The sequence below is a fragment of the Rhinolophus sinicus genome, chromosome 4, assembly GCF_057876585.1.
Source record: "Rhinolophus sinicus isolate RSI-liver-muscle chromosome 4, RSI-T2T, whole genome shotgun sequence".
Classification (NCBI taxonomy): domain Eukaryota; kingdom Metazoa; phylum Chordata; class Mammalia; order Chiroptera; family Rhinolophidae; genus Rhinolophus; species Rhinolophus sinicus.
This window is the reverse complement of record NC_142504.1, coordinates 29,594,416-29,620,450: the sequence shown is the minus strand read 5'-3', so window position 1 is coordinate 29,620,450 and position 26,035 is coordinate 29,594,416. Positions and strand designations below refer to the sequence as shown.

The window sequence follows — 26,035 nt, the reverse complement described above, 5'->3', positions numbered from 1 at the left end:
ATCTCCTCCAAAGTTTCTAGTGACTAAATTCATCTTTGTTTCAAAATATTGTCCCTAAATAACCAATGAGCATTCAAATGAGAATCTTCTACCTGTCCTTTGAATGTGAAGGGGAACAAAGTTTGCTACCCCAAAAGATGTCTCTTCGGAGACATTATTTTAGGCTGGTTAATTTTAAGCAACAGCAGACATGGGAGAAGCTCTGAAAACCAAGAAGTTACCCTTTGTAACAGGGCATTTACATTTGTAAGGGAAAGCTCTATTTGTAAGGGTGTCTCCCTCACTGTACCAGGCCTGCCTTCACTATCAATGGAGTGACATAGGATTTAAGTCTGCATTACAATTTTCCTCTTGTTTGCTATGCTTTTCCTGGTAGCCACCCAAAACTGACTCTCGGCCCCCAATATCTTTAGTTGAGAATGTTATTTAAAATAATGACTTCTGCCATTATGGCAAAGTTACTCAGTTTTTCTTCATAGGAGGGATACATGCTATTAAACTTTGTTTTTCTGTCTTGTGTTAATCTAATTATTAGTTCAGCCAGAAAAACATGAGGGTAGAGGATAATTTTTCTTCCCCAACATATGTTTCCTTGTTATACTTTTGTTAACTTAGGCAGAAAGAATAGGACAGTGGGGGCGGGGGGGAAAGAAGGAGGAAGTGCAGGAGGCAAAGGAGAGATGAGATCATCCTTAAGAAACAGCAGCCACCAGACAAGAACTAGATTTCGGTGGCCAAGAGCAGATCCAGGACGGCATCTTCCCTTCAAGGTGAACTTTAGCGAATTATAATAGGTTAGAATATTATTAGCATTTCGAGCAGGGAGAATCTCCACCTCCTGTGCCATCATGAGTTACAAGAGCCAAATGACAAAAATCCCTCCTTCGGATGGGAAGGAGTGGTCAGTGAGGAGCCGCCTGGGAATATAACTAACACCACCCTTAAGTCTTGAATATTTCACATCCTCATTTTAGAAATAATAAATTCCTAAGCCTCTTAGTTCTTCAAGGTAGTTTCTCTATTCCGAGTCTGCCTGCTCCCACCACCTTGGCAGTGTACTATCCTCTTTCAATAAATTCACCTCGTTTGGCGTATTCGGTGCATCCTCGAATTCTCTCCTGCGGTGACACCAAGAACCCATTTTCGGGCAACACTTTCTCGTTCTCCAACTAGGCTCAGCATGCTTTATCCTTTTATCAGCAATGCTTGGCTTGGGTTGTTCCTCTGGAACAGAACGAAGCAACCAACGATGGCCCCTGGGCCAGATCCAGCCCACCGCCGTTTCTATACAGTGTTAACAGAACACGGCCCTGCCCATTTGTTTGCACATCGTCGCTGGCTGCTTCTGCACTCCAATGGCAGAGTTGAACAGTTCCGACAGAGTCTGCAAAGCTGAACATATTTACTGTCTGGCCCTTTGCAGAAACAGTTTGCTGATCCAACCTAGAACAATAGTTCCCAAAGACAGAGAGGCTCCACAGAAAAAGAAATACCAATTACTCTCTTGCAAAATAGAGCTGTCATGAAACCTTACGAAGGACTAACTTCTCCAGAGTGTGCCTAGCCAGGCGTTAGGAATACAGAAGGAACTGAGAGAGGGAAGGCAGGAAAGGCCCACTCTGCTGAGGGCAAGACTGGGAGGAGTCCATGCTGGCTTGAGACCTAAGTCCTCTAAAGCTGCCCTGCCAGGAGAGTGCTGTGACTTCTCGCACTCAGACTATTTCCCACTTTCCTACCTCACTTTCTACCTTACTGGGACATAGTAAAAGCTGCTCAGTTTTCTAGTCCCCTCTAATGAAGGGGCTGTATGAATATATACAGTGATATCAATGTTTCAGATTTAAGACTTTTATTTCTTTTCTCCTCCAAGCAAGCCTGCATGGTTGAGATTTGACGCTCCCCTTCCTGCCCCCAAGGCCCCTACCATTTACAATAAGAAGAAACATTTACTTTCACTCTACAGCTTACAGAGTGCCTATGCTTTGGCGGCTGACTTGTAATGAGTCAGAGTGCGGGCAGAGGGGTCGGTGGCATTGATCCACCTGGGCATCCAGTAATGGGTCAGCCAGTCCGCTCGGCCTGGGTAATGGCGTTCAAAGATTTGACGGTAGTAATAGCCTTCTTTAGTTTTAGGTGTATTGAAGGGAAATTTTTCGGCTGCAGTCGCCATCATTGCATCACTAACCTGTAAAAACAAAGAGTATAAAAGCAAAATGGTTTTTTAAGAGGCGTGGAAATACTTGTATTTAATCTGGCTTCACAAAACAAAACAAAACGATGTGAAAAGTCTTGACTCTAAATTGTGCCAGAGACCCTCTGAATCACCCATCACTTAGAATATATTAAAATGCCATAATATACATAGCTGCAGTGACTTTTAAAGAACATTCATATGCCCATTTCTAATCCAGGGAGGCTCTGAGTGTTTTATTCATTTATGCCTAATAATGTCTGGCACCCAGCATGTGCCAAAAGTGCATTAAATGAAGGTCAGCGATGATTGGTTAAGTGTCGTCTCTCTTTTAACACTAGATGCTACTTTGTTATCCTGTAAGCTACTTAATTCTTATAAAGTTCTTATAAAAAAGGAAAGCTCTCCTACAGACACAAAACATTTAAACTAAGTACAAAATGGAACAGTGATTATTTATAACTCTGCATCCAAATTGTCCTATTCTAGAAAATGTTTTTAAAGACATTATACCTGATGTTCAATATAGTCCTGTAATATCCTAAACCAGGAATTCTTAACTGAGGTTATGCCATCACTGAAGGCTTCTTTGGGTCGCCAGAGAATCTCTTTAGGTAACAGATTGGAGTCTTCAAATGTCTCTCTCAGGAGATGTTTTTCTATCCCATTCTGACAGGAAAACAAAAGGAGCATCAGTAAAAGTTCCAAATATAACCAACGGACAAGTTTTTTTATCTTCAGTTGATTTACCTACCTTGGGAATTCTCAGGTCTGGTGGCAGAGACAAGAAATAGGAACAAAATCGATGATCTAGAAATGGGACCCTCAATTCCAGGCTTAAAGGGGAAAAGAAAATCAAAATGGGTATTTAGTGCCTGTGAGTTTAGATTCTGACTTCATTTCCTAGCAATTCAACCAGCCTCTAACTAATGTTACAATTTTGTCATTTTTACAGTCCTCCTAACTGAGTGCCCTATGCTAATGCATGAATACAAAAACCTTCCTTCAATATATGCATTATCTAGGGAGTGAAACAAACCGTCTGAGGATAATTATTTTTACTTTCCCTTCTGTGAACAACTAAATGCCTATCAAAAAGTGGAGAGAGAATCATGAGTTACCTGATCACTAAGAATATCCTCTCCTTACCCTTGACCTTTACGACTCAAAGTTTTTTCTAGGCGAGACCATTTCATCCTATTAAAAGCTGTACTAATAATTCAAAAAGTTTTACTCAACTGATTACTAATTCACATTCAAGATTCAGTATAAACCAATGTTCCACAGTGTCTCATCACAGGACACATCATGTTTCCTAAATCCTGGTGAGTCTGATTAGGACAAGCAGAAAGGAACATAATCACAGATTCAGTTCATTCCCCAACCAGTATTTTATTATTTTCCAATTTAAGTGTGAGTTGGCAGAAGCAACTGAAACATTTAATGTTGATTGTTTATCTTGTACAGGAAAAGTCTTCAATTCTCCAATACAACCCGCTGAAATGTAAAATCTTTAGCCAACCAGAAATGATATCAAGGAAACCTGGTTTTTATAATCGCATCAAACAGGCATAGCAGGCTGTCAACATTTGTTACACGGAGGTGTGTAATCGTTACTTCTCTTAAAAAGACTTATTAAAAAGAGCTGTAACTGGCTTCCCTCTCGGTTGCTCAGATGTGAGCAGTATGTCGTTATGCTTTAAAGATGGAAACTTGGTCTAAAATAACCTGTAGAAGTCTTCTCACCATTCCCTCAACAGCACTTTGAATTTAGCCTGATTCCTTTGGGGCTAAGTTAAGAGGCAAGCTTCATTTTCTCTATAAAAGTTGTATCTTGCAACATATAGCCGATGGGAAAGAGAAAAAGAAAATTGGCCCTCGAGCTTTTTGTTTTTTGAGGTTGTTTTTATGGTCGCTTTTTAAAACACTGAGTTACCCATGGGCAGCAGTAGTTCGATCTGCTCGGAGAACATCAAACAAATAGAGTTCCTTCAGAAGCCTCTCACTCTCTTCCCCGGCTTTTTCAGGAGAAGGAGCCTATTTTATAAACAAATAGCTGAAAGTTACAAATACACCCACAGATTTGCTTTGGATACATCAAACAGTTTTTATTTCTTACTCTTACACATATTCCAACGATAAAGGTGGGTAAGACAAAAAGCTAAGCAAAGTTTAGGGAATGGAGTAAATGCTGTATAAAACATGTCTTCCCTCACACTAAAGAACAAAAAAAATGGATACACTGTGCAATAACCATAATATCACAGGGGATTAAGAAACATGAGGAACACGAGTCTCTTGCTCAACTAGTTTTAAAGAAGACAGATTATCTGACACTAAAACTTCTTTCTCCTCAGAAGAAACACAAAGCTGACACTATCAGGTTTCTTCATATACTTCACAAGATACTCAAAAATGTTAACTGCTATACTGAAAAGACAGGTGACAGAAAACAGTTAAATAATTCATACTTTTCTTAACCCAGCACCAATATCCCTCCATTTGAGAATACTTACCTTATGAAAATATATGTATCCCTGAGTTAGTTCATCTGAACCTTCTCCAGAGAAGATCACCACGCTATCTGTGTTCTTCCGAATGTACTTGGAAATTAAGTACATACCTTAAAAACGAGACAGAAATTATTGTTAAGGTCAACATAACTCTCTACCAAAAACGCTTTTATTTGGCTTTTGGAAACAACTACAAATTTTGTTCTTAGACTATACTCCGTATTGATATAGTTTACAAAATAATGACATTTTTTTCTAAATGCCATGTATACACACACATAATCTAAAAGTCACACTTTTGTAATGAAATAGTCCAAAACCATTCCACAATTTTATATATAGGTTTGAAAATTGTAATGCTTTTAGACCAAGAACATCCACGTTAAAATTTTGCTAAACCGAACAATAACTCAAATATCTAAAAAAATGTCATACCTTTCACACCAGTATCACTATACAAAAATAATAAGAGCTGGGGTTTTGGTAGTTTTGTGTTCATCTTTTTTCCTAGTACTCCCTTATCCACCAAATTCCACATATAGTTAAGATACTATATAAGTTATTAGAAGATGACCATTGATTCCTGCTTTGTATTCCTGTGAACCAGTATTGGTTCTTAGCCATTTTTTCATTACTGCCTCCCTAGGGAGACTTTCTAGATATTTTTCATAATTGCTCCCCTGATGAAATATTAATATCAGATATGCTATATATCTCTTTATGTATTGTGGCTCTTTGAAGGGCTATAAACTATTGTAACACCTAAAATTTTTTTGCCCCCAATTTTTGATCCCTTGGAGGTGATTGTCACCCCTGCAATGGAGTCCTATCAGATTCTGAGTCTCTTAAGAGAGGCGCCTCTAAGCCAGTAGCATATTAGAGGCTCAACAACATTGGATCAGTCTGATTTAGAGTACGCTTCTGATCTCAGTATGTATCCACGGGGTAAAAACTAGTATTGCTTGCTGGGCAATAAACATTACTGATTGATAAACACTACTGATTTTATACCATGAAATATTTATCAACATGTATCTAAAATGAGTATTCTTTACAGAAAATTAGTTACAACATAGACTATTTTCCTATACAGCCCAAGAAACCTTATATAGAGAAATTGGGGGAAGGGATACAGAAAAAAAACAAAAAACAAAAAACAAAACAAAACAAAACAAAAAAAAAATATATATATATATATATATATATATATATATATATATATATAAATATTTATACATACACACACACACACATACATACATACATACATACATACATACACTTTCTGGAGAAATACAAATTGTGATACCAAAAAATAGAAGTTTAACTATGTATTTATCGTTCCTCTCATTTCAAAAGAGATTCAGGGAATTCTTAAATGGTCTTGTCTTAAACAATTGCTGACACAGGAATTTTATTTGAACTCACTCTTGAGTATTGTTTTTTAAACTGTTGCTTGAGGTAATATTTTTTTAAACCTTACACTTTTTCAGTATTACAAATATTTTTTGATATCATAAAATACCTTACCTACAGACGCACGCACTGTTGTAATGTCGTAAGTTTCCAAGGAAAATATGACTTCATCCAGAACCTGAATCCCCTCCTCAGAGTTAAAGAGAACTTCATGGTGTTCACTTCCAATATGATTTGCCACCTGATTATATAAAGAAATACCCACACACTTGTTATTTAAAGAAAAGTACTGCCCTTGAAAATGAAACATGACAGTAGTTCCAATGCATTATGAATTAACAACAGTGAAAAACAAGGCAAAATAAGGGGAAATGGTTCTCCAGGACACCACATACAAGCCCCACCTAGTCAGGTTCCCTGGCCTCCCCGTCTCTACTCTCCACTCAGCCACCAAGGGGTAGGACTCCCATCAGCCCCGTCCACTCCAACCTATCACGAGGCTTCCAATTAGCATGCCACGCCCCGCCCCCCCCCCGCCCCCCCAAACACACACCTATTTGACCTAATACGCCTCGTCTCTCTAGTCCAACCTGGTCCTGCTCTAACCCTGCTTTTCTTTGGCAATGCCTAATTTTATATCCAGGATGCTATTCCTAAATGAAGTGCTCTTCACCCCCATTTTCTTTGGTTATTTTGGATTCTTTCAGCATTAATCAACTTATTTTGGGACTGCTCTCTAGCTCTTTCTCATCCCTTCTATGTAAGTTTTTCCAGAGTAAGAACAAAGTATCCTGCGTAGTGAGTATGTACCAGGTCCCCTATGCCCAGTCCTAGACATAGTGCTTTATTTTATAAAAGCAGTAACAGCTAACAGTCACTAAATATTTACTATATGCTGGGTTCTAGATTATGCATTGTACATGAATTATACATTTTTTTACCTCAAAACTATTGCATAGTAAATACTATTCCTCCCATTACATAAGTGAGGAATTGCATTATGGAACTAGGATTTGACAGCAGTAGTCAGGCTCCAAAGCCTGCTGTCTTAACCACTATACCAGGCTCTGACTTTCAAAAGGACAGAATTATCATAGGGCTTTTGTGAGAATTGCATGGGCCACGGTGGATAAAAGCACTCAGAATACAGTGTACAACATAGTTGATATTCAGCAGGCATTTTATTCTATTTTAATATCTTTAATTTAAAATAATTACTTGAATCAATACAGCAGCAGAAGAGCAGAATCTTCAATTATTGACTTGATTTTCATTCTAACAGTAAGTCTGTCTTAACTATGGGCAGAGACAGCGTCTTACCTTTCTAGCAGCCAGTAAATCAGGACTGTCTTCCATGCCAATCGCAAATGTCTGGAAAGGGTACTGCACTTGGGCCTCTTTGAGCTGCTTCATCAGGGTGGCAGCAACCAAACTGGAATCCAAGCCCCCTGCGAGCAAGACATGAAGTACACTGGTCACGTGCCTTGCGTAAGAGGGGGACAGATGACTTACATTCCTATTACATAGCACCAAGATTAGAATTTTACCATTTAAAATCCCCAAGTTTTATAAACTGAAAATCAACTTCAATAAAGAGAAAAATCTAACATATAACCTGTGATAATGGTAACAGTATTTGAATTGGTTAAAAATCTCTTAAACATAATTCTAAAGAATGTTTCCTAACTCACTCAAACCAATAATATAATTACAGTGTAACTTTACATTGCTACATTACCGTAAATACTAAATGCAGCTTACAGAAAACTTTTTCATCCAGTAACTGAAGAAAGATTAAATCACAGAGTACATACTTTATAGTCAAAACCTCAGGGATAGCTACACATCATTGAACTTAAACAAATACGAACTAAATAGAATTAGGCTTTGTAACAGACTTCACCTGATAAAAGGCAGCCAATCCTTCTGTCTGTCATCAAACGTTTCTTAATGGCATTGTCAAAAAGCATCCGGAGGTTGCTCTTCACAGTTTCTAGCTCAAAACCTATTAACATATAAAGTAAATGAAACAGCTCCAGAAAAGCTCGACTGAGTTATTTATTGAAATGAGGTCCACAGTCACCTATGTCTGTCATAATGGCATTTGTTCAACAGTGGCGCTTGCCAGATCCCAATGTGTGACCTCCAAATTCAATAGGTACTAGATCTTCATACTTACCTTCTTCCAGTGATGAGAGAGTATAATTTTCCTTTGGGAGAAACAGGTGGGGAGTAGGTGGGTGGGCATTTGCTTTCTCACCTGGAAACAGTTTCTCCACACTGTCATAGGTGGCATGCAGAGGCTCGTCTCTGCAGTGATGATATTTAACCATTTCCACCGATGCAACTTTGCCGTTTGGCTTTAAATCCAAAACTTCATAGTGTCCAGGGAGAAAGGGCTCCACTTTTAAAAAAGGAGCTGTGGAGTGCTTCAAGTTAATAAGACCTACAAATCCAAAAAAATAACTTTACGAGCATTCAAATTAGGATAGCACTTCACAGTAACCTTTCCTGATTAGTTAATATTCTTTAAATTCCTATTTATTGTCTCTTTTTAATACATGTCCATCATATCAGCAAAATGGGGGAAAAATTAATCACTTAACCCTACTATTTACTTACTACAGAGGTAATAATATACAGCAAAAGTATAGATTTCTAGTAATACAAAGTGATAGGAAAATCTCCAGTGTTCAATTTCTTCTTCCTAGTTGGAATTTCTGATCAAGAAAATCTATTTTCTATAATAAAACCAGCTACAAAAAGAAAAACAAGATACGTTTATTAACCAAAGAGATGGACTTGAACTGTTAATTTTATGATCTGCTGGCAGTCATTGCTTCGTCATCACTAAGGTATTTTAAGGAAACAGCCGTGGCTCCCAGCCCTTTCACAAGCAAAATGATTTACTACTTGGCACTTTAAAGTCAGATATTAAGAAGTTAGGCATTTATCCCTTAACAAATTATTATACATGGTGTGTGAGTTAAACAGTATAACCTAAATTTCTTCAGCAAGTTCTCACAGGGAGTAGCCAATCTGACATCACTAAGATCTTGGAAATAAACAGGAACAGCTTCTCTACACAGAATAATATGATTTATAATTTGAGTTTGTTAACCCAGGAGTCTACTGTGTAGCACTGACTTCAAAGACTAGATAAGACCAAATCCCATCACTAGCTAGCAGAGCTTAAGAGAGCCACACAACTCCTGTAGGGGATAAAGAGGAATTAAAAGGTTTTAAGCAGAGAATAGTATGATCAGATGAGTTTTCGATAGGTTATTCTAAAAGCAGGAAATACAAATCACAACCACAATGCGGTACCACTTCTCAACCACCAGAATGGCCAACATAATAGTAATAATAAAAGACAGAAAATCACAAGTGTTGACAGAAACTGGAACCTTCATAAATTGCTGGTAGAAATGTCAAATAGTGCAGGCACTGGAAAAACAGTTTGACAATTCCCCAAAAGTCACATAGAGTTCCCGTATGATCCAGCAAGTCTGTTTCTGGGGTATACTCACATATGCCACAAAACTGAAAGCATGTATTTCATACAAAGCTTGTGCATGAGTATTCACAGTAACTCACAGCCAAAAAATGGAAACAACCCAAATGGCCAACTGATGAATGATAAACAAAATGGGATACATCCATACAATGGAATATTATCCTGTTATAAGAAATTAAGAAGTACTGATACATGCTACAACATGGATAAACTTGAACATGAACTTGAAATGTCCAGAATATAAAACTCCAGAGACAAAAAGGAAATTAGCAGTTGCTAGGGGCTGAGGTGGTGGGTGGCAAGAGGAATGATAGATGTGAGATTTCTTTTGGGGGTGATGGAAATGTTCTGAAAATAAAAGTGGTGATGGTCACACAAATTTGTGAATATACTAAAACCACTGACCTGTATACTTGAAAAGGGTAACTGTGTGGTATGTGAGTTATATCTCATGTTTTTTTCTTAAAAAACAAAAACAAAAACCTGTTACAATTCTCTAGATGAGATCATTCAGTCTGGAAAAGGACAGTGTTAAGAGGATGTAAAAAATAAGTCAAGACATTTCAAAGGGTAAATTGAATGTAACATTAGAATTCCGTATTAAGTTATCAGGCCTAAGGGAGACAGTGGAAGTAAGGAGTCTGCTTTTCCCTTGTGTTCTCTTTGCTGGGCTTCCCTAATCATACTAAACATACATACCTGTTCCATGCCATTTGACCACACTAGAAATGCCTGAAAATAGACCAATTCAGATATCTCTTAGTCCCCACTAGTGTCCTAAGGACCCTTTTATTGATCTCATTATCCTTGCTTCAGCCAATGTTACATCTTAAAAACTAAGTGAGAAAGGATTTAAGGACTAAAGCAAAATGAAGTAGGCAGTTAGACCAGATTTTAGAATGTTATTGCTGTCTAGGGAAGATAAAAGATGAATGTCTTCCTCAAGTTTACTGTGAAAAAGTGCTGAATATGATTAGTTTAAGTATTTTCTTTCCATTCTGTGGACTGTGTTTGCATTTTGTTGATGGTGTCCTTTGATGTACAAAAAAGTTTAATTTGGATGAAGTCCAATTTATGTGTTTTTGTTGTTGCATGTGGTTTTGGTGTAATACTTAAGAAATCTTTGTTAAATCCAATATCATGAAGATTTACCTCTATGTTTTCATTTAAGAATTTTACAGTTTTAGTCCTTATATTTGGGTCTTTGATCAATTTTGATTTTTGTGAGGAAAAGGGCCAACTTCATTTATTTGAATGTGTATGTCCAGTTGTCCCAGCATGACTTGTTGAATAGGTTATTCTTTCCCCATTGAATGGTCTTGGTACTTGTTGAAAATCAACTGACTCCAGATGTATGGGTTCCTTTCTGAACCCTCAATTCTATTCTACTGGTCTGTATGTCTATCCTTGTGCCACTATTATACAGTCCTGCTCACCCTTGTTTTATAGTAAATCTTGAAGTCAGGAAGTGTGAGTCTTCCTTCGTTGTTCTTTTTTTTCCAAGATTGTTTTGGCTATCCTGGGTCCCTGTACTTCCACATGTCAGTTTGTCAATTTCTACAACGAGGTCATTTGGGATTCTGATAGAGGTCACATTAATGTGAAGATCAATTTGGGGAATACTGTCATCTTAATAATGTTACGTTTTCAATTCATGATCATGTGATGTTTTTCTATTTATTTAAATCTTCTCTCATTTCTTGCAACAATGTTTTATAGTATCACAGTACAAGTTCTGCACTTCTTTTGCTAAACTTATTTCTAAGTATTTTTTCTTTCTGATGCTATTGTGAATGAAATTGCTTTCTTAATTTCATTTTTAGATGTATAGTGTTCACTGCAAGTGTATTAACCAAATACAATTGATTTTTGCATATTGATCATGTATTCTACAACCTGGTTGAATATAATGAAAGGAACATATGGGAACTCTGTACTTTCTGTTCAGTTTTTCTGAAACCTAAAACTGCTCTAAATGCAGTCCATTCATTTTTAAAAAATATTAAAGAATTAAATGATCCTCAGCAGGGGAAAAAAAAGGGCAAAGGAACTAAATAGACATTTCTCCCAGGAAAATGTACTAATGGCACACACATAAGAAACGATGTTTGACATCATTATCCACAGGGAAATGCAAATCAGAAGTACAATGAAATACTGCTTCACATGTATAATACTAGGAAGGCTAGAACAAAACAATCAGACAAATAATATTTGTGAGGATGTGGAGAAACCAAAACTGTCATATACTGCTGGTAGGAATATAAAATGGTGCAGCCACTTTGGAAAACAGCCTGGCAGTTTCTCAAACAATTAAACAGAGTTACCATATGACCCAGCAAGTCCACCCTGAGGTATACGCCCAAGAGAAATGAAAACATATGCCCACACAAAAACTTGTGTGTAAATGTTTATAGCAGCACTATTCACAATAGCCAAAAGGGAGAAACAACCCAAATGTCCATCAACTGACAAATGGATAAACAAAATGGGGTATATCCATATAATGGAGTATCTTTCGGCCATAAAAAGTGAAAACAAAGTAAGTAATGATACATGCTACAGGATAGACAAACCTTGAAAGCATGCCAAGTGAAAGAAGCCAGTCACAAAAGACCACATATATGATTCTATTCATAGGAAATGTCCTGAATAGGAAAATCCACATAGAGGTTTAATGGTTGATGGATATAGAGGGATTAGGAGTGATAGCTAAAGGGTATAGGGTTTCTTTTTGAGGTGATAAAAAACTTTCTAAAATTGGCAAAAGCTTTGGTTGCAGATATGTGAACATACTAAAAACCACTGAATTGTATACTTTAAATGGATGAATTATAGTATGTGAATTATGTATCAATAAAGCTGTTTTTAAAATGCTAAATAAGTATTTGCTATAGCTATGGCATGGTACCACAGAGCAATAACTGCAAGGCCAACCCTAACATTACAATATGACATAGGAAAACTTGCCAATTCGTACGAGATCAACCCAGATGCAAAACATATCAACACAACAAAAAATAAATGAGTTTACTATAGATTTATCCTTCAAGGATTACAGAATTTAAGTGCTAAAAAGGAGAGTCTAACTCCTTGGTTTAAAAAAACACAAAGCTCAGCGGGTCCATGACTTACATAGTCAATTGTAAAATTTTGGATTGCCCCCTATGGGATTTGACCTAGAAGAAAACACAAAATCAGGACAATAATAATAAGAGAAAGCAGGATAATAACGGAAATCTATAGAAAAGTTCTAACATTACCTTTAGCTTCTGAACACACGGCCAAAAATCCATCTTCTGTCATAGCTTTAAACAAAGGTCTGACTCCATAGGTATCTCTGCCCAGGAATACTTTCTTATTGGCTGTATCCAGTAAAATAAATGCAAATACCCCATCCAACATACAAACTGTTTGCTCAATTCCTCCTTTGTCATAGAGATGAAGGATTATCTCACCATCCACTTTGGTCTGATATTCAAATTCAAAATGGCTTCGCAGCTTAAGGAAGCAATAACAAAAAACAAACAAACACTTTAGAGCCCTTGTGCATTCCCCAATAATTTTTTATTGCAAAGTGACGTCTATATTTCTGTCCTCAGTTATCATTTCATGCATTTTAGTGATTTAGACAAATCACAGCATTATAAAAATATAGCTTGTTTGAACTCATAATCCTACAAATTATTTAAAACAAAAAGGCTAAACCTGTGAAAATTTTACTTGCATTCTGATAAACAGAATGCAGAGACAATGTACCAGAGCAGCAACGTGTGGAGGGATGTGAATGCATGTTATATACATACCGTGTATGTAATACAAATATATTTACATACCCAGAGGGTGCCAAAAAAATGTATACACATTTAAGAGATAACAGCTCTTAAAAAATGTGTATACATTTCCCCCCCAGGTATATGTAAGTTAAACAAATAGGTTGCGTAGTTGCCATGATACTAAAAATGTGTTTTCCGCTACTGTGAAATTTTGGTTTGGGAAAATAGTAGTATCAGCTGAAGTTCTTCCAGTTCAGCCTCAAAGATCTACTTAAGAAAACAGAAAGCAAAATGACAAACATCTTTGGCATTATTCCCTGACAAATAAATAACTCCATCACAATAACAGAAACACATGGTCCAAAACAAAGCTGCTGGTCCTAGGGAGGACGACAACATCGAGTCCTTCCACCACTGCAGTGGAATTAAAGCTACTTCTCACTGACAGACAAAATGACAGTGGAGGTTAGTCCACATACCCCAAAGAAACAGCAAAGAGCAAACAAACTAAAAAGCTTCTGCATAGCAAAAGAAACCATTGACAAAATAAAGAGGCAACCAACTAAATGGGAGAAGATTTTTGCAAACAACGCCTCCAATAAAGGGCTAATATCAAAAATATATAAGGAATTCATACAACTCAACTACAAAAAAAAAAAAAAAAAAAAAACCCAATTAAAAAATGGGCAGAGGACCTGAATAGACATTTCTCCAAAGAGGACATACAAATGGCCAATAGACATATGAAAAGATGCTCAACATCACTAATCATCAGAGAAATGCAAATAAAAACCACAATGAGACATCACCTCACCTGGTTAGAATGGCTACTATTAACAAGACTAATAATACCGTGTTTCCCCAAAAATAAGACGTAACTAGACCATCAGCTCTAATGCGTCTTTTGAAGCAAAAATTAATATAAGACCCAGTCTTATTTTAATTCAAGACCAGGTCTTATATAATATCAGACCAAGCCTCACATTAATTTTTGCTCCAAAAGACGCATTAGAGCTGATCGCCCAGCTGTGACTTATTTTCAGGGAGATACGGTAATAATAAGTTTTGGAGAGGCTGTGGAGAAAAAGGAACCCTTATACACTGTTGGTGGGAATGTAGATTGGTGCAACGGCTATGGAAGGCAGCATGGAGGTTCCTCAAAAAATTAAAACTACAATTACCATATGACCCAGCAATCTGTCTCCTGGGTATGTACCCCCAAAAAACTGAAAACGTTTATCCATAAAGATATATGTGCTCCAATGTTCACTGCAGCTTTATTTATGGTGGCCAAGACATGGAAACAACCAAAGTATCCTCCAGTAGATGATTGGATAAAGATGTGGTACATATACACAAAGGGATACTACTTTGCCATAAGAAAAGATGAAACAGTGCCATTTGCAACAACATAGATGGATCTTGAGATTATTATGCTAAGAGAAATAAACAGAAAAAGTCGAGGACCATAAGATTTCACTGATTTGTGGGATATAAAACTGAAAATAACAAAGGAACAAGACAAACAAATGAAGAAACAAAAACTCATAGACACAGACAATAGTTTAGTGGTTACCAGAGGGTAAGGGGGTGGGGGATAGTAGAAGAAGGTAAAGGGGGTCAAATATATGGTGATGGAAGGAGAACTGACTCTGGGTGGTGAACACACAATATGAGCTATAGATGATGTTATTACAGAATTGTACATCTGAAACCTATGTAATTTTACTAACTATTGTCACCCAAAAAAATTTTAATTAAAATAAATAAATAAAAATAAAATAAAAAAAGAAACAGCAAAGAGTCCATCACTATCACCGCTTGCATAATGAAAGGGTTTGATTAAGTTATGCCTGAACTCGGGCTCTCCCTCACCATTGGCAAACTGAGATGAAAAGTCCTCGCTGTGCTTCTCTTTGTTTGTACTTATGACTTTTGGCTGACAACAGATAGAGTAGAGGTTCACATAAACAAAACCAGGTGGACGCCCTAGATAAGTTTAAACATTTTAAAACATGTTTTTAAGTTTCAAAAAGTCTATGTGTTTGTACATGTATGACCTATGAAACATGCTCCACAATCTCACTCACTTTTATAAATCTGTAAACTTTCTGTCTATATGCACTCACAGAACTGTCCAAAAATGGGCTGTGGCTGCCTCCCGTGACTATAAAGCCACCTGCCTCCTGGTTGCTGCTACCTACTCTGAGAGACTATCAGGGATGATCTGTCAGTAGCAGGTAGAATTTGGAAACAGTCTTCTGCTGACCCTTCTGGGCATTGAAGTACCTGAAGGATAAATGACCCTAAAGCATCCAAAGCAAGCAACAGCTTCCCAAATCGATCTTCCACCACCACGTCATTGTCACTCTGGCCTAAACCTTGCAGATAATTTATTGGTTAATGATTCACATGTACCACTTCCTATTCCCTCTACATGAAATGCCCTTCCCAGCCCTGCTAGCTGACCCTCGTCCACTGCATCTTAGCTCAAGTGTCAATTTCTCAAGCAGCCTTCTCTGAACCACCTTTCCTAAAACTGGATCGCCCATATCCATCAGTTCCATAGTCGTGTTTTCAGAATGCCTATTACACATACAATGTTTTAGTTTTGGTCTGCTCCCTAATAGAATGAGCTCCTTTAGAGTGCAGACCTACCTTCATATTTACTATTATATCCCCAGAACCTAACACAGAGCCTAACACAAGTCCTAATTAATATTCAAATTCATAATAAGAAAAAAGAAAACATTCTTAAGCATTAAAGAACCTGAATTGCCATCCCCATTTACTTGGTTTTTTTTGTGACCAAGTCACTTCACCTCTTTGCGCATCAGTGCCTTATCTATATAACTAGAACAAATGAGATAATGAACACGGAAAGTGCTTTTTGAAACGTAAAAAGCATTATATAAACTATACAAAATTATTATAATCAATGAGCTGTGAGGTTTAATCACATCAGATATCTTCTGATTGCATTTTCTTTACCTTTTGGTGGTTGTAGATTTCACCATTGTAACAGAGCCACAAATAAGGATATTTCTTCACTCGAATTGGCTGCATTCCAAACAGTGGGTCCACCACCGCCAACCGGTGGAATCCAAAGCAGCAGTTGGTGTATCCATTGACATTCTCAAAACGGAACGCATCTGGACCCCTGTGTGCAATCTTCATAGCACTCAGACACTGAACAGAAAGACAGTCGTCACTGCCAAAGAGGGCCCAAATGCCACACATGGTTCAGCGGAACTACGGCCTTTCTAGAGAGAGAAAAGCAGACCAAATAAATATTCAGCATCCAATCCAAGTCTGTATTAAATCTTGGTTCCAAAAACTTGCATAAACCACTTCAAAGACTGAAATACAAATTATCTTATCTATAGCAATTTCCCATTAGGTTGGCAGGCACACGGGTTAAGAATAATTCAATTGACTCCCAAGTATTCAGAAAAGAGGGATGACCTTTACATGCAGCCAGCTATAGGAGTTTAGCATCCAAAGCCTGCATCTGCATCTGTCTCACCTAGGTCACTTTAGGATTTGGTCAGCTAGAGCTGACAGTGTTCAGGCCACATTCTGTTGTGCATCCTAGATTTACTTCCAAGATACATATACACATGTAGGCTGGCTCCAACCATGTGAGACTGCAGCCCCACCTTCTCCCACCCAGAATCTCAAAAACCCTCAAAAATCCAAGATACTTTCCAGATTACTACAGTTTCCTCTTAAGTGTCCCTGACAATTAATGTCCTCCGTTTACCTGTACAAACTGCCCATAGAATACAGTGGGTAGAATAAAAGATCATACATACTGCTGAAGTATAATATTAAGATATACAGCTCTTCTAAGCATTTCACGACTTCTAGCTTACCCAAGTGATTTATTCAAATGTGATAAAATAAATTCTGGAGAAAAAGAAAGCAGATATCCTGGCTTTATAACAACAACAACAAAAATTACATTGACAGAGATACAAAATGACTATCATCAAAAACGTCCGAAGAATAAAAATGTTCTCAAATATTTTTGTTTCAAAGCTTCCTTGGTCAATAAGAAAGCAAAGTAAGTGGGACAGAGACAGTGACAACATCTCTGAAAAACTACTGGGTTCAACCTTTCAGGCGAAGAAGCAGACAAATAATTCCTACAAATGTTAACTACTTCGCAATTTCAAAATTTCAATGTGAACTAAAGGGTTATTTTATTTGGATGCTGCAAGCTCAAAACAGTTATTTCACCAAAATATCTGTTAATTTGGAAATGATTTTGGTTTTTTTAAAAATGAAAATTTGCAGCAAATGCCTAGATAATTTGGGACAAAAACTATAAAGAAAAAATATATATAAAAATTGTATCAATTACTTTGAGCAAATCCTCTGAGGGCATTTCATTTGTATCTAAATGAACCAAAGCTTTATTTGGCCTTTCAATGAGACCAGATCAAATTAACAGAAAATTGTATTAAAAAAAAGTATTAACTCAAGCAACTTGGGAATAAATTATCACATGTCCTATGCAGTCCCTTCCATACACTTGGCCAAATAATCTATGAGATATTTACTTTAAGTTTTAGTGGGAAAGTTCACTAAGATTTAAGTGAGATAACTATTGATAAACCATCTATCTACCGTTGACTCTATATAGTATAATGGAATACTACTCAGCCATAGAAAAGAATGAAATCTTGCCATTTGCAACAACATAGGTGGACCTTGAGGGTACAATGCCAAGTAAAGTAAGTCAGAAGGAGGAAGACAAATACTATATGATTTCACTTACATGTGGAATCTAAAAACCAAAACAAGAATTTTAAAAAAATGAACAAATGAAATAAAACAAAAACAAACTCACAGATATAGAGAACAGCTCAGTGGTTACCAGAGGGGAAGGGGTGAAGGGGGTCAATTATATGGGGATGGATAGTAACTAGACTTTGGGGATGATCACTTTGTAGTGTATATCGATGTCAAATTCCAATGCATACCTGAAACTTACATACTAAATAAAATCAGGCTGGGTAAGTGCTTTGAAAACCTCCTGAGGCCATTAGCGAACCATTTACCTGTCTTCCTGGTGTTACTTAGTGAATCCCATTAAGCACACTAAAGATAACATTAACCACTACAGTGGAGAGGGAGTGGAGGAAAATAGTTTGTGAAGCACACTTAATTTCTCTGGCACAAAATAGCAAATTAAAACCATCACCTAGGATTTTTATTGGAGTTAGTCTTATCGGAAGGCAAAGGTCCTACTTGCAATGATTTTTTTCCTACTGCTGCTACTTGTTCCCAGTAATTTCCCCTATTTCCTCATAAATGTCTAGAGCAGGGCTGTCCAAGAGACATGTGAGCCACATTTTTAATTTTAATATACTAGCCCCATTAAAAAAGAGAAAAAAGGTGAAATTAATGTAAAATATATTTTAGCACAATGTACCAAAAACAGTATCATTTCAACATGTGATCAGTCTGAAAAATTATTGACAAAATATTTTACATTGCTTTTCTCTATTAAATCATCAACATGTGGTATATTTTACACTTATAGCACATCTCACATCATACTAGCCAGCATGTCAAGTTCTCAATAGTCACATGTGGCTAGCCACTACAGAATTGGACAGTGTTGTTTCAGTGCGTTTAGTTTCTATTCTACTTACCAACTAGTTAAACTTCATATCACTTTATTTTTACATTAATATCTCAGCAACAGTCTGGTTCAAGACTCAAGTTACTTCTAATTAACCTTACTGCAATGCGATCAATCAATGAAAAAAAAGTTCTTGGTGCTTTAAAATTATTAATCAAGCACCCAGGGCAACAGACAGTAAAGAAATAATGTAGGCCCCAGGGGCCGAAAACTGGAGCTTTATTCAAAACAGTAACACTAATCTGAAGCGAGCCCTGTAGAACAAATATCCACTGAGAAATGGTGTCCCAGTTCTTTTGACTTTTTCTGTCCACACCGCCTGTCGCCCTCAACATACCTCTTTTGACAGAGTTTGCTCAGCAAGTCACTAGTCTTGCTATCTATAAAGGAAGGTGGGGGTGGGGGTGTCTAGCTAAAGGTGGGGAAGGGGGAAACCAGAGGTGAGGGAGTAAGTACCGACCCTGAGGCTGAGACCCACAACCCGGGAGACCCTCCCTCCTGGACCAAGACCAAGCTACTGAGTCGCCCCAGGAATCCCACCTGCACCCTGGCCACGTGCACCCTCCTGCCCGTCCAACGCAAGGCCTCGGGATAGCGAAAATTTCCACAGGCTTCGACACAACATAATAAAAAGTAATACAATTTACAGGGGCCAACGTAGGCCACCGCCGCCTTTTCTCCGAAGCGGCCTCTTCGGTTCCCGATCCCTCCCTCCCGGGACCGCACTGAGGTCTTCTCAAGCTGGCTCCCTGATGCACGACAATTGGCCCCGCCCCTTACCCCGGCAGGAGCCACAGCATCTGCAAGAGCGGGGATCCGCATCTGCCCCACAGTGGGCAGCGCACCCTCCTCCCCCTCCCGGGGCAGCCCCGAAGCACGCGGAGAGGGCGCTCCGCTAGGAGCCGCGGCCCGGTTTACCTGGGCACGAGCGGATCGGGTGAGCCGGGAGCGGGTGGCGCGGAGCCGGGCTGGACTGCAGGAGGGCGGGGCGCGCGGGGCGCCTCCTCTCATTTTATACCCGCCTAGCTCCTGTAATGCGTGCGGGAAGTTTCATCATGCAGACGAGGACCAACCAGCGGGCGCAGGGGCGTGGAGTGGCCCAGCGGGACGGGGTGGGACAGGGCGGGAAGCGAGGGAGAAGGTGGAGCAAGGAGGATCTGCTCTGCTTCCAGCTGGTTAAAGCGTTAGGGCTCTTGCTGAAGAATAGCCCCAGAAGTCAGGCCAAATGCTGCATTGACACCAATGGTTAGCTTATCTGCAGTTCGGACAATTGGGGGGTCTTCTGTACTTTGTTCTCAGGGAAATCATCACCAAATTGATTGCAGTATCCCCTCTGAAGATAGAGAAAGTATACCACCATGATTTAAAAAAAAAGTACTATGACTTTATAACACTTATATAGATTTGTATTTTGTCACCTCAGCACCAAAATAAATTGAGAAATAGTAAAATTACACGTGCAAGACACACTAAGATCAGACTACAGTCAATGCTTGTAGAATACAGGTTTGATATCCCTGTACAGTATATTCCTAACTAGTTCAAAAATTGCCAAGAATATAAATTCCGCAGAGCATGCAGTGAGCACTTAGTAGTTGACAGGCAAGAACAAAGATGATAGATGACTATGTTTTGAGGTTCTTTATTGACGTAAAGTTTTCAGCATCAAGCCGACTTTACTACATGCTCATCTGCGTATATCTTTTAAACCTGAGAACCTTGAAAAGTAAGTCTTCTATCCACATTTTACAAATGTAAAGGTAAGACTCAGAGAAGTTAAGGGATTTAGCCAAACATACACCGTTTGAATCACATCATAAAGAACTGAATCATAATCTGTATGATTCATTTCCTTTACCTCTATGTACTGGAAGACAGATACTTGAGATGTTTCCTAATGTGGTTCGTTGTGCTGGATATCTTCCACGTGTCTTTCTAGAGTCATTCCCCAGCCTTCTCCACCTCACTTTGTTCCCTGGCGCTTTTGCCCTCCTCTTCCAGTGGAAATGCCCAAAGGGAGTCATTTCGAGGAGACGCAGAGGGTAGGAGGGAGAAATTTCAGGGTATTTCTTCCCCTGATTCCCTTACCACAAAATTCCCAAGTCCACAGCTCCTGTCACCTGGCCCTCTCCTTTCTTTCAGATTCTAGAAGCTGCTTTCTCCTCTGCCCCTACAGTCCTAGCCCTTGGGTACTAAACTCTTTGCTTTACGTAAATCCTGCCCATGCTTCTGTAATTAGTCCCTCCAGGAATATGCCATCTGCATCGCATCAGAATCCTACCCGCCAATACATTGATCTAGGATACAACTGAGGATGCGGTAGATTTAACTACAGTGAAAGATTATTCAGGGCCTCTCATAATTATTAGACACACATGAAAACTAAATTATGTTGGCCTGTTTTCCCACATCTTATCCCAATCCCACATTAAAACCTCACTCTGAAAGCAGCCTTGGAACACTTAAAATTCTTTGACCTGAGTCACTGAGGATTCAGCATAAAATCCTCTGCCAAGTAAAACCTTTAGGCCATCTTGTAATTGACAACACAAGATTGCACTTGTTCAGCCCTGAGAGCATTAATTAAAATAAAGTCAAATAAAATAACTTCAAAAAAGAAAGAAAGAAAGAAAGAAAATAACTTTAAAGTTCTTTTAAATATCAACTAAATTGGTTTTTCTCAATGCATTTTTTTTGGTTAGGTAGATCCATTTTCTAGAATTAAAAAATATATAGTAATTAGACTATATGATGGTAGCTATCCTTTGGTATTCACTAATTAAAAAGATGTACATAATAAAAAGCTTCACAGGTGTTAATAACAACTTAAAGTTGCATTTTATTCAACCCAATATACTCTGGTAAACTTAACATTTGTTGACGAGTAAGACATATTTATAAAGTTTATAGAAAATGCTATAAAAACGATTCAGATTTGCCAATGCCTGTCAATAACTCCAAATCTACCCGGAGCCCAGGACCTGCACATTAGATAACACTGAATTAGAGCTTCAACTAGTTTATAAGCGTACCTCATCTTACCCCCCCAAATAAAAAATGCTTCTAGAGCAGGCCACACGGTTAGCACGTTCTAAACACTAAATGGGTTTCCAGCAGTAGAGCCACCTTTGGATCACAGTAGCCAGAGCTCTTGACCTGGGACCACACTTGAGCTTTCCACTGGCCATGAACTTGCCTTTTTAGGGTGGAATTCAGGATATCATCTGTATGGGTGAGCTCTCAAGGTACAGGATAGAGTCAGAGTAGGACAAAATGGAGCTGGAGCCTCCATTTGAACTCTAGCCCTGTCCCACAAATGTTAGCGGCAGGACTTCCCAGCAGCTTATGATTCTGTTTCCCGGCTGTTTAATTTTTAATGATGCTTTTTTTTTTTTTTTTTTTAATCAGGTGTTGAAATGCGATTTGAAATAGGACTTCTGAAATAGGACTTCTTGAAATAGTTCTATGTCCCCTATTTCTCTTCTAATTTCATAGAAATTCCCTGTGCCTATGTTTAAGTCAGCAGGTTAAGGCCAGAAACTTATCTCTTGCCCAAAGTTATAGGTTCATCAAACTAAGGAATATATAACACTTGATGCTGAAAGGAGTCTGGAGGCAGATGGAAGGATGGGGACAAGATTCCCTTGCACAGGTCAGCAATGCCATAAGGAAGACCTGAGGCCGGTATTGGGTGGCCACAGCTGCTTTGACCTGATGCCCCGATGATCCAGCTGCATTGAGGCGGTCAGGGATGGATCAAGCAGAAAAGATGGGAGTAAAAGTGCAGGAGAAAAGTGTGGAATGGGAGCCACCTGAATAGAAGGTGAAGCTATGAACGTAAATACATTTTTTCAAGAGAGAAAATACATTTGATGAAAAAGAAACTTGGAAATAAAACTTTCAGTCATGCCCTTTCAAGGATGAGCCAGGAGCTAGAGAGTGGAAAGAACCAGAGAAAGACAGAGAAAATAGAACAGAAGTTTGCTAGTAAGGCGGTTCAGATGGAAAAAAAAAAAAAAAAAAATTCAATAAAGAAAAGGAAATTAAATGGTAAAGGATTTTCTTTTAAAATTTTTGCAGACATAGCAGGAAGAATGAAATCAAGCTAAGGAAAAGACCATGGTTCTGTTGATTAAAAACTCATGGGCACCTTTCGTGTTAAATTGGCCTCTGTTCCCCTGCAGCTTGCTTGCCCTTTTATTTTTCATGTGCCTGAGTTATTTTGGGGTGCGATTTTTATACGTAGGTCAATTTTTGTTTTTGACCCTATCAGTTTATTTTTATTACATTTTCTTTGAAAAATGACTTATGCACACGCTGTATAAAAATTATTTATACTGTGTTTTCCCGAAAATAAGACCTAGCTGAACAATCAACTCTAATGCCTCTTTTGGAGCAAAAATTAATATAAGACCAGGTATTATATTATATTATACTATATTATACCCGTCTTATAGTAAAATAAGACCTGGTCTTATATTAATTTTTGCTCCAAAAGATGCATTAGAGCTGATTGTCCAGCAGGTTGTATTTTTGGGGAAACATGGTAACATTTTAATTTTATTTCCTGGACATATTTACAACTGCTTATACTTATTTCTGCATTTAAGCCTATATATAATTTATGTCATTCCTTTTAATTTCTGACCCATACATTTTTAAGTTCTTCATTGTGTTGCATCTCTTGGTTTATTTATGTATGTCTTTCATATTTTTAGAAGGATATATACCTTGTGAGTTCTTGTATGAACTCGTGAAATTTTCTTTTGTTTATACATATAATATACAGCTTCACAGATTATTAGATTCTTGGGTTCAAACTTTTGCCCTTTAAAACTATACATATGCTTTTCCACGATTTTCTGGTATTTAACATTGTAGAAGTATGAAGCTATATTACTTTTCTTAATTTTAGGTATTTTTTTCTTTCTGCCTTTTTTGTAAAATTCTCTATTGTTAATATAAAATGTTTTCGCTAGTATGTATTTAGATATTCTGTTCTCAGTATTAATTGTGTCTGGCCTCTTTCAATCTGCAACCCTGTATAGTTCATCAGCCCAAAGTTTTAAGTGGCTTCAAGAGTAAGGGTCTAAAGTGGGACTGCCTGGTTTCCACCCTGAAGCTCCTCTTGACTAGCCTTGTAACCTTGGGCAATTCACTTAGTCACTCTGTCCCTCAGTTTTCACATTTGTAAAATGAGATAAAAAATAACATAACGGAAAGTTTACTCCTTGAACAGCAACTCTCCATTTGCCCTTGCTCAGCAGTCACAGTTCTGTTCTTTGCTTCTTTGAGTTTGAATATTTTGTATACTTCACGTGGGTGGAATCATGCAGTGCTTTTCCTTCTGTGACTAGCTTATTTCCCTTAGTATGGTATGAACTTGGGGTTCGTCCATGTTGTCTCAGATGGCGGGATTTTCTTTTCTTTTTGCGGCTGAAAAGTATTCCATTGTGCCACATTTTCTTTGTCTACTTCTCCGCTGATGGACATTTGGGTTGTTTCCTTGTCTTGGCCATTGTGGATGGTGCTTCGGTGAGCATGGGGGTGCAAATCTCTCTTTAAGATCCTGATTTCAATTATTTTGAATGGATTCCTAGGAGTGGAATGGCTGGATCATGTGGTGGTTCAATATTTAATTTTTTTTGTGGGGGGAGGGCTCCATACTGTTTTCCATGGTGGCTGTACCATTTTGCATCCTACCAGCAGTGTGTGAGGGTTCCAATTTTTCTATATCCCCACCATCATTTGTTATCTTTTGCTTTTTGGGGGATTGTCATCTTGGCAGGATGAGGTAATGTCTCATTGTGTTTTTGGTTAGTAGTTTCCTGATGATTGGTGATGCTGAACGTCATTTCATGTATGTCTTGATCATTTGGCGTGTCTTTTTTGGAGAAGTCTTTGTTAGGGTCCTTTGCCCATTTTTTGATCCAATTATTATTATTTTTTTTGGTTATTGTTCTATAGATTTGCTGTTCAACATTAAGCCTACAGTTAATAGTACTGTATTGTACACTTAAAAATATGTTAAGAGGATAGATCACGGATAGATCCCTACCACAATAGAAAAAATAGTACTTACTTTGTAGGATTGATGTGAGTATTACATGATGTAATCTATGTGGAATAGTTGGTGCCTGCCATATAATAAACACTGAATAAATATTATCTATTATTATTAAAAAATAAAATAAAATAAATCAATCAGCAGGTTAAGCAATAATATGAAAAATTCCAAAAGTTGAAATTTCCAGAAGAATTTGTCTGTCATGACACTATTTGATTTGACACTCTAGGATCCGTTACTTAGCCTCAGAAAAACAAAAAGGGGAATATTAACATGGGTTGTATACATATGTGTTTTGTAGAACCACAGATTTCATAAAACTGGGAACCATCTACCCTTCCAACAAAATGATTAGGTAGTCCTAAATACAACAGTCTAGTGGATATAAAAGGAATAAGAAAACACAGGTAAAGCTGAAAAAGTAGAGTCTCTTCTCTAAAAGATTAAAAACTTCCTAGGAAGGACGACTAACTAGAATTAGAATAACAATTGCTTTAAAGAAGGTAAGAATAGAGTGTAAGGAGCATAGAAAATAACTAAGTATGATTCAGAGTAGACCCCACAGAGCAGAGAATATCTAAATAGAGACTGATATTTAGAATAATAATATTAGCAGCCACTTATTGAGTACCTCCTGCCTGCAATGCATTTTGTATAAGGTTTTTCTACTCTGTATACCAACCATGGAAAACAATAACTATTCTTCCATTTTGACAGTTGAAGTGGTTCGAGAATATAAGTTAATATACTCAATACCAGATAGCTATTAACTGATAGAGCCATGCACGGCGACTTGAGAGCTCCCAGGTCTCAACCCTAGAAGTTGCTCAGCAGACAGACCAGGTAGCAGGAGCCCTACCAAGAAATGGCAGTGAGACATGAAGGGTCCCAGTGTGTCCCTG

The 26,035-nt window shown here is 37.9% G+C and overlaps 1 protein-coding gene across 2 annotated transcripts; it reads right to left on the bottom strand.

Annotated features, from left to right (window-relative positions):
* Positions 1-1,832: 1,832 nt before the first annotated feature.
* Positions 1,833-20,139, bottom strand: ASNS (asparagine synthetase (glutamine-hydrolyzing)). 2 transcript variants are annotated; one of them, XM_019729769.3, is made up of 12 exons: positions 19,985-20,139; positions 16,405-16,676; positions 12,901-13,138; positions 8,381-8,566; positions 8,024-8,125; positions 7,441-7,568; positions 6,235-6,361; positions 4,708-4,814; positions 4,128-4,228; positions 2,946-3,027; positions 2,705-2,860; positions 1,833-2,185 (listed from the first exon to the last, which is right to left on the bottom strand). In XM_019729769.3, the coding sequence occupies exons 2-12, from the start codon at positions 16,651-16,653 to the stop codon at positions 1,976-1,978; spliced, it is 1,686 nt and encodes a 561-aa protein (XP_019585328.1). In that variant the 5' UTR covers positions 16,654-16,676; positions 19,985-20,139; the 3' UTR covers positions 1,833-1,975. The 2 variants fall into 2 exon arrangements, with proteins under 2 accessions (XP_019585328.1, XP_074196864.1); XM_074340763.2 differs by lacking the exon at positions 19,985-20,139 and adding an exon at positions 19,847-19,958.
* Positions 20,140-26,035: the final 5,896 nt, after the last annotated feature.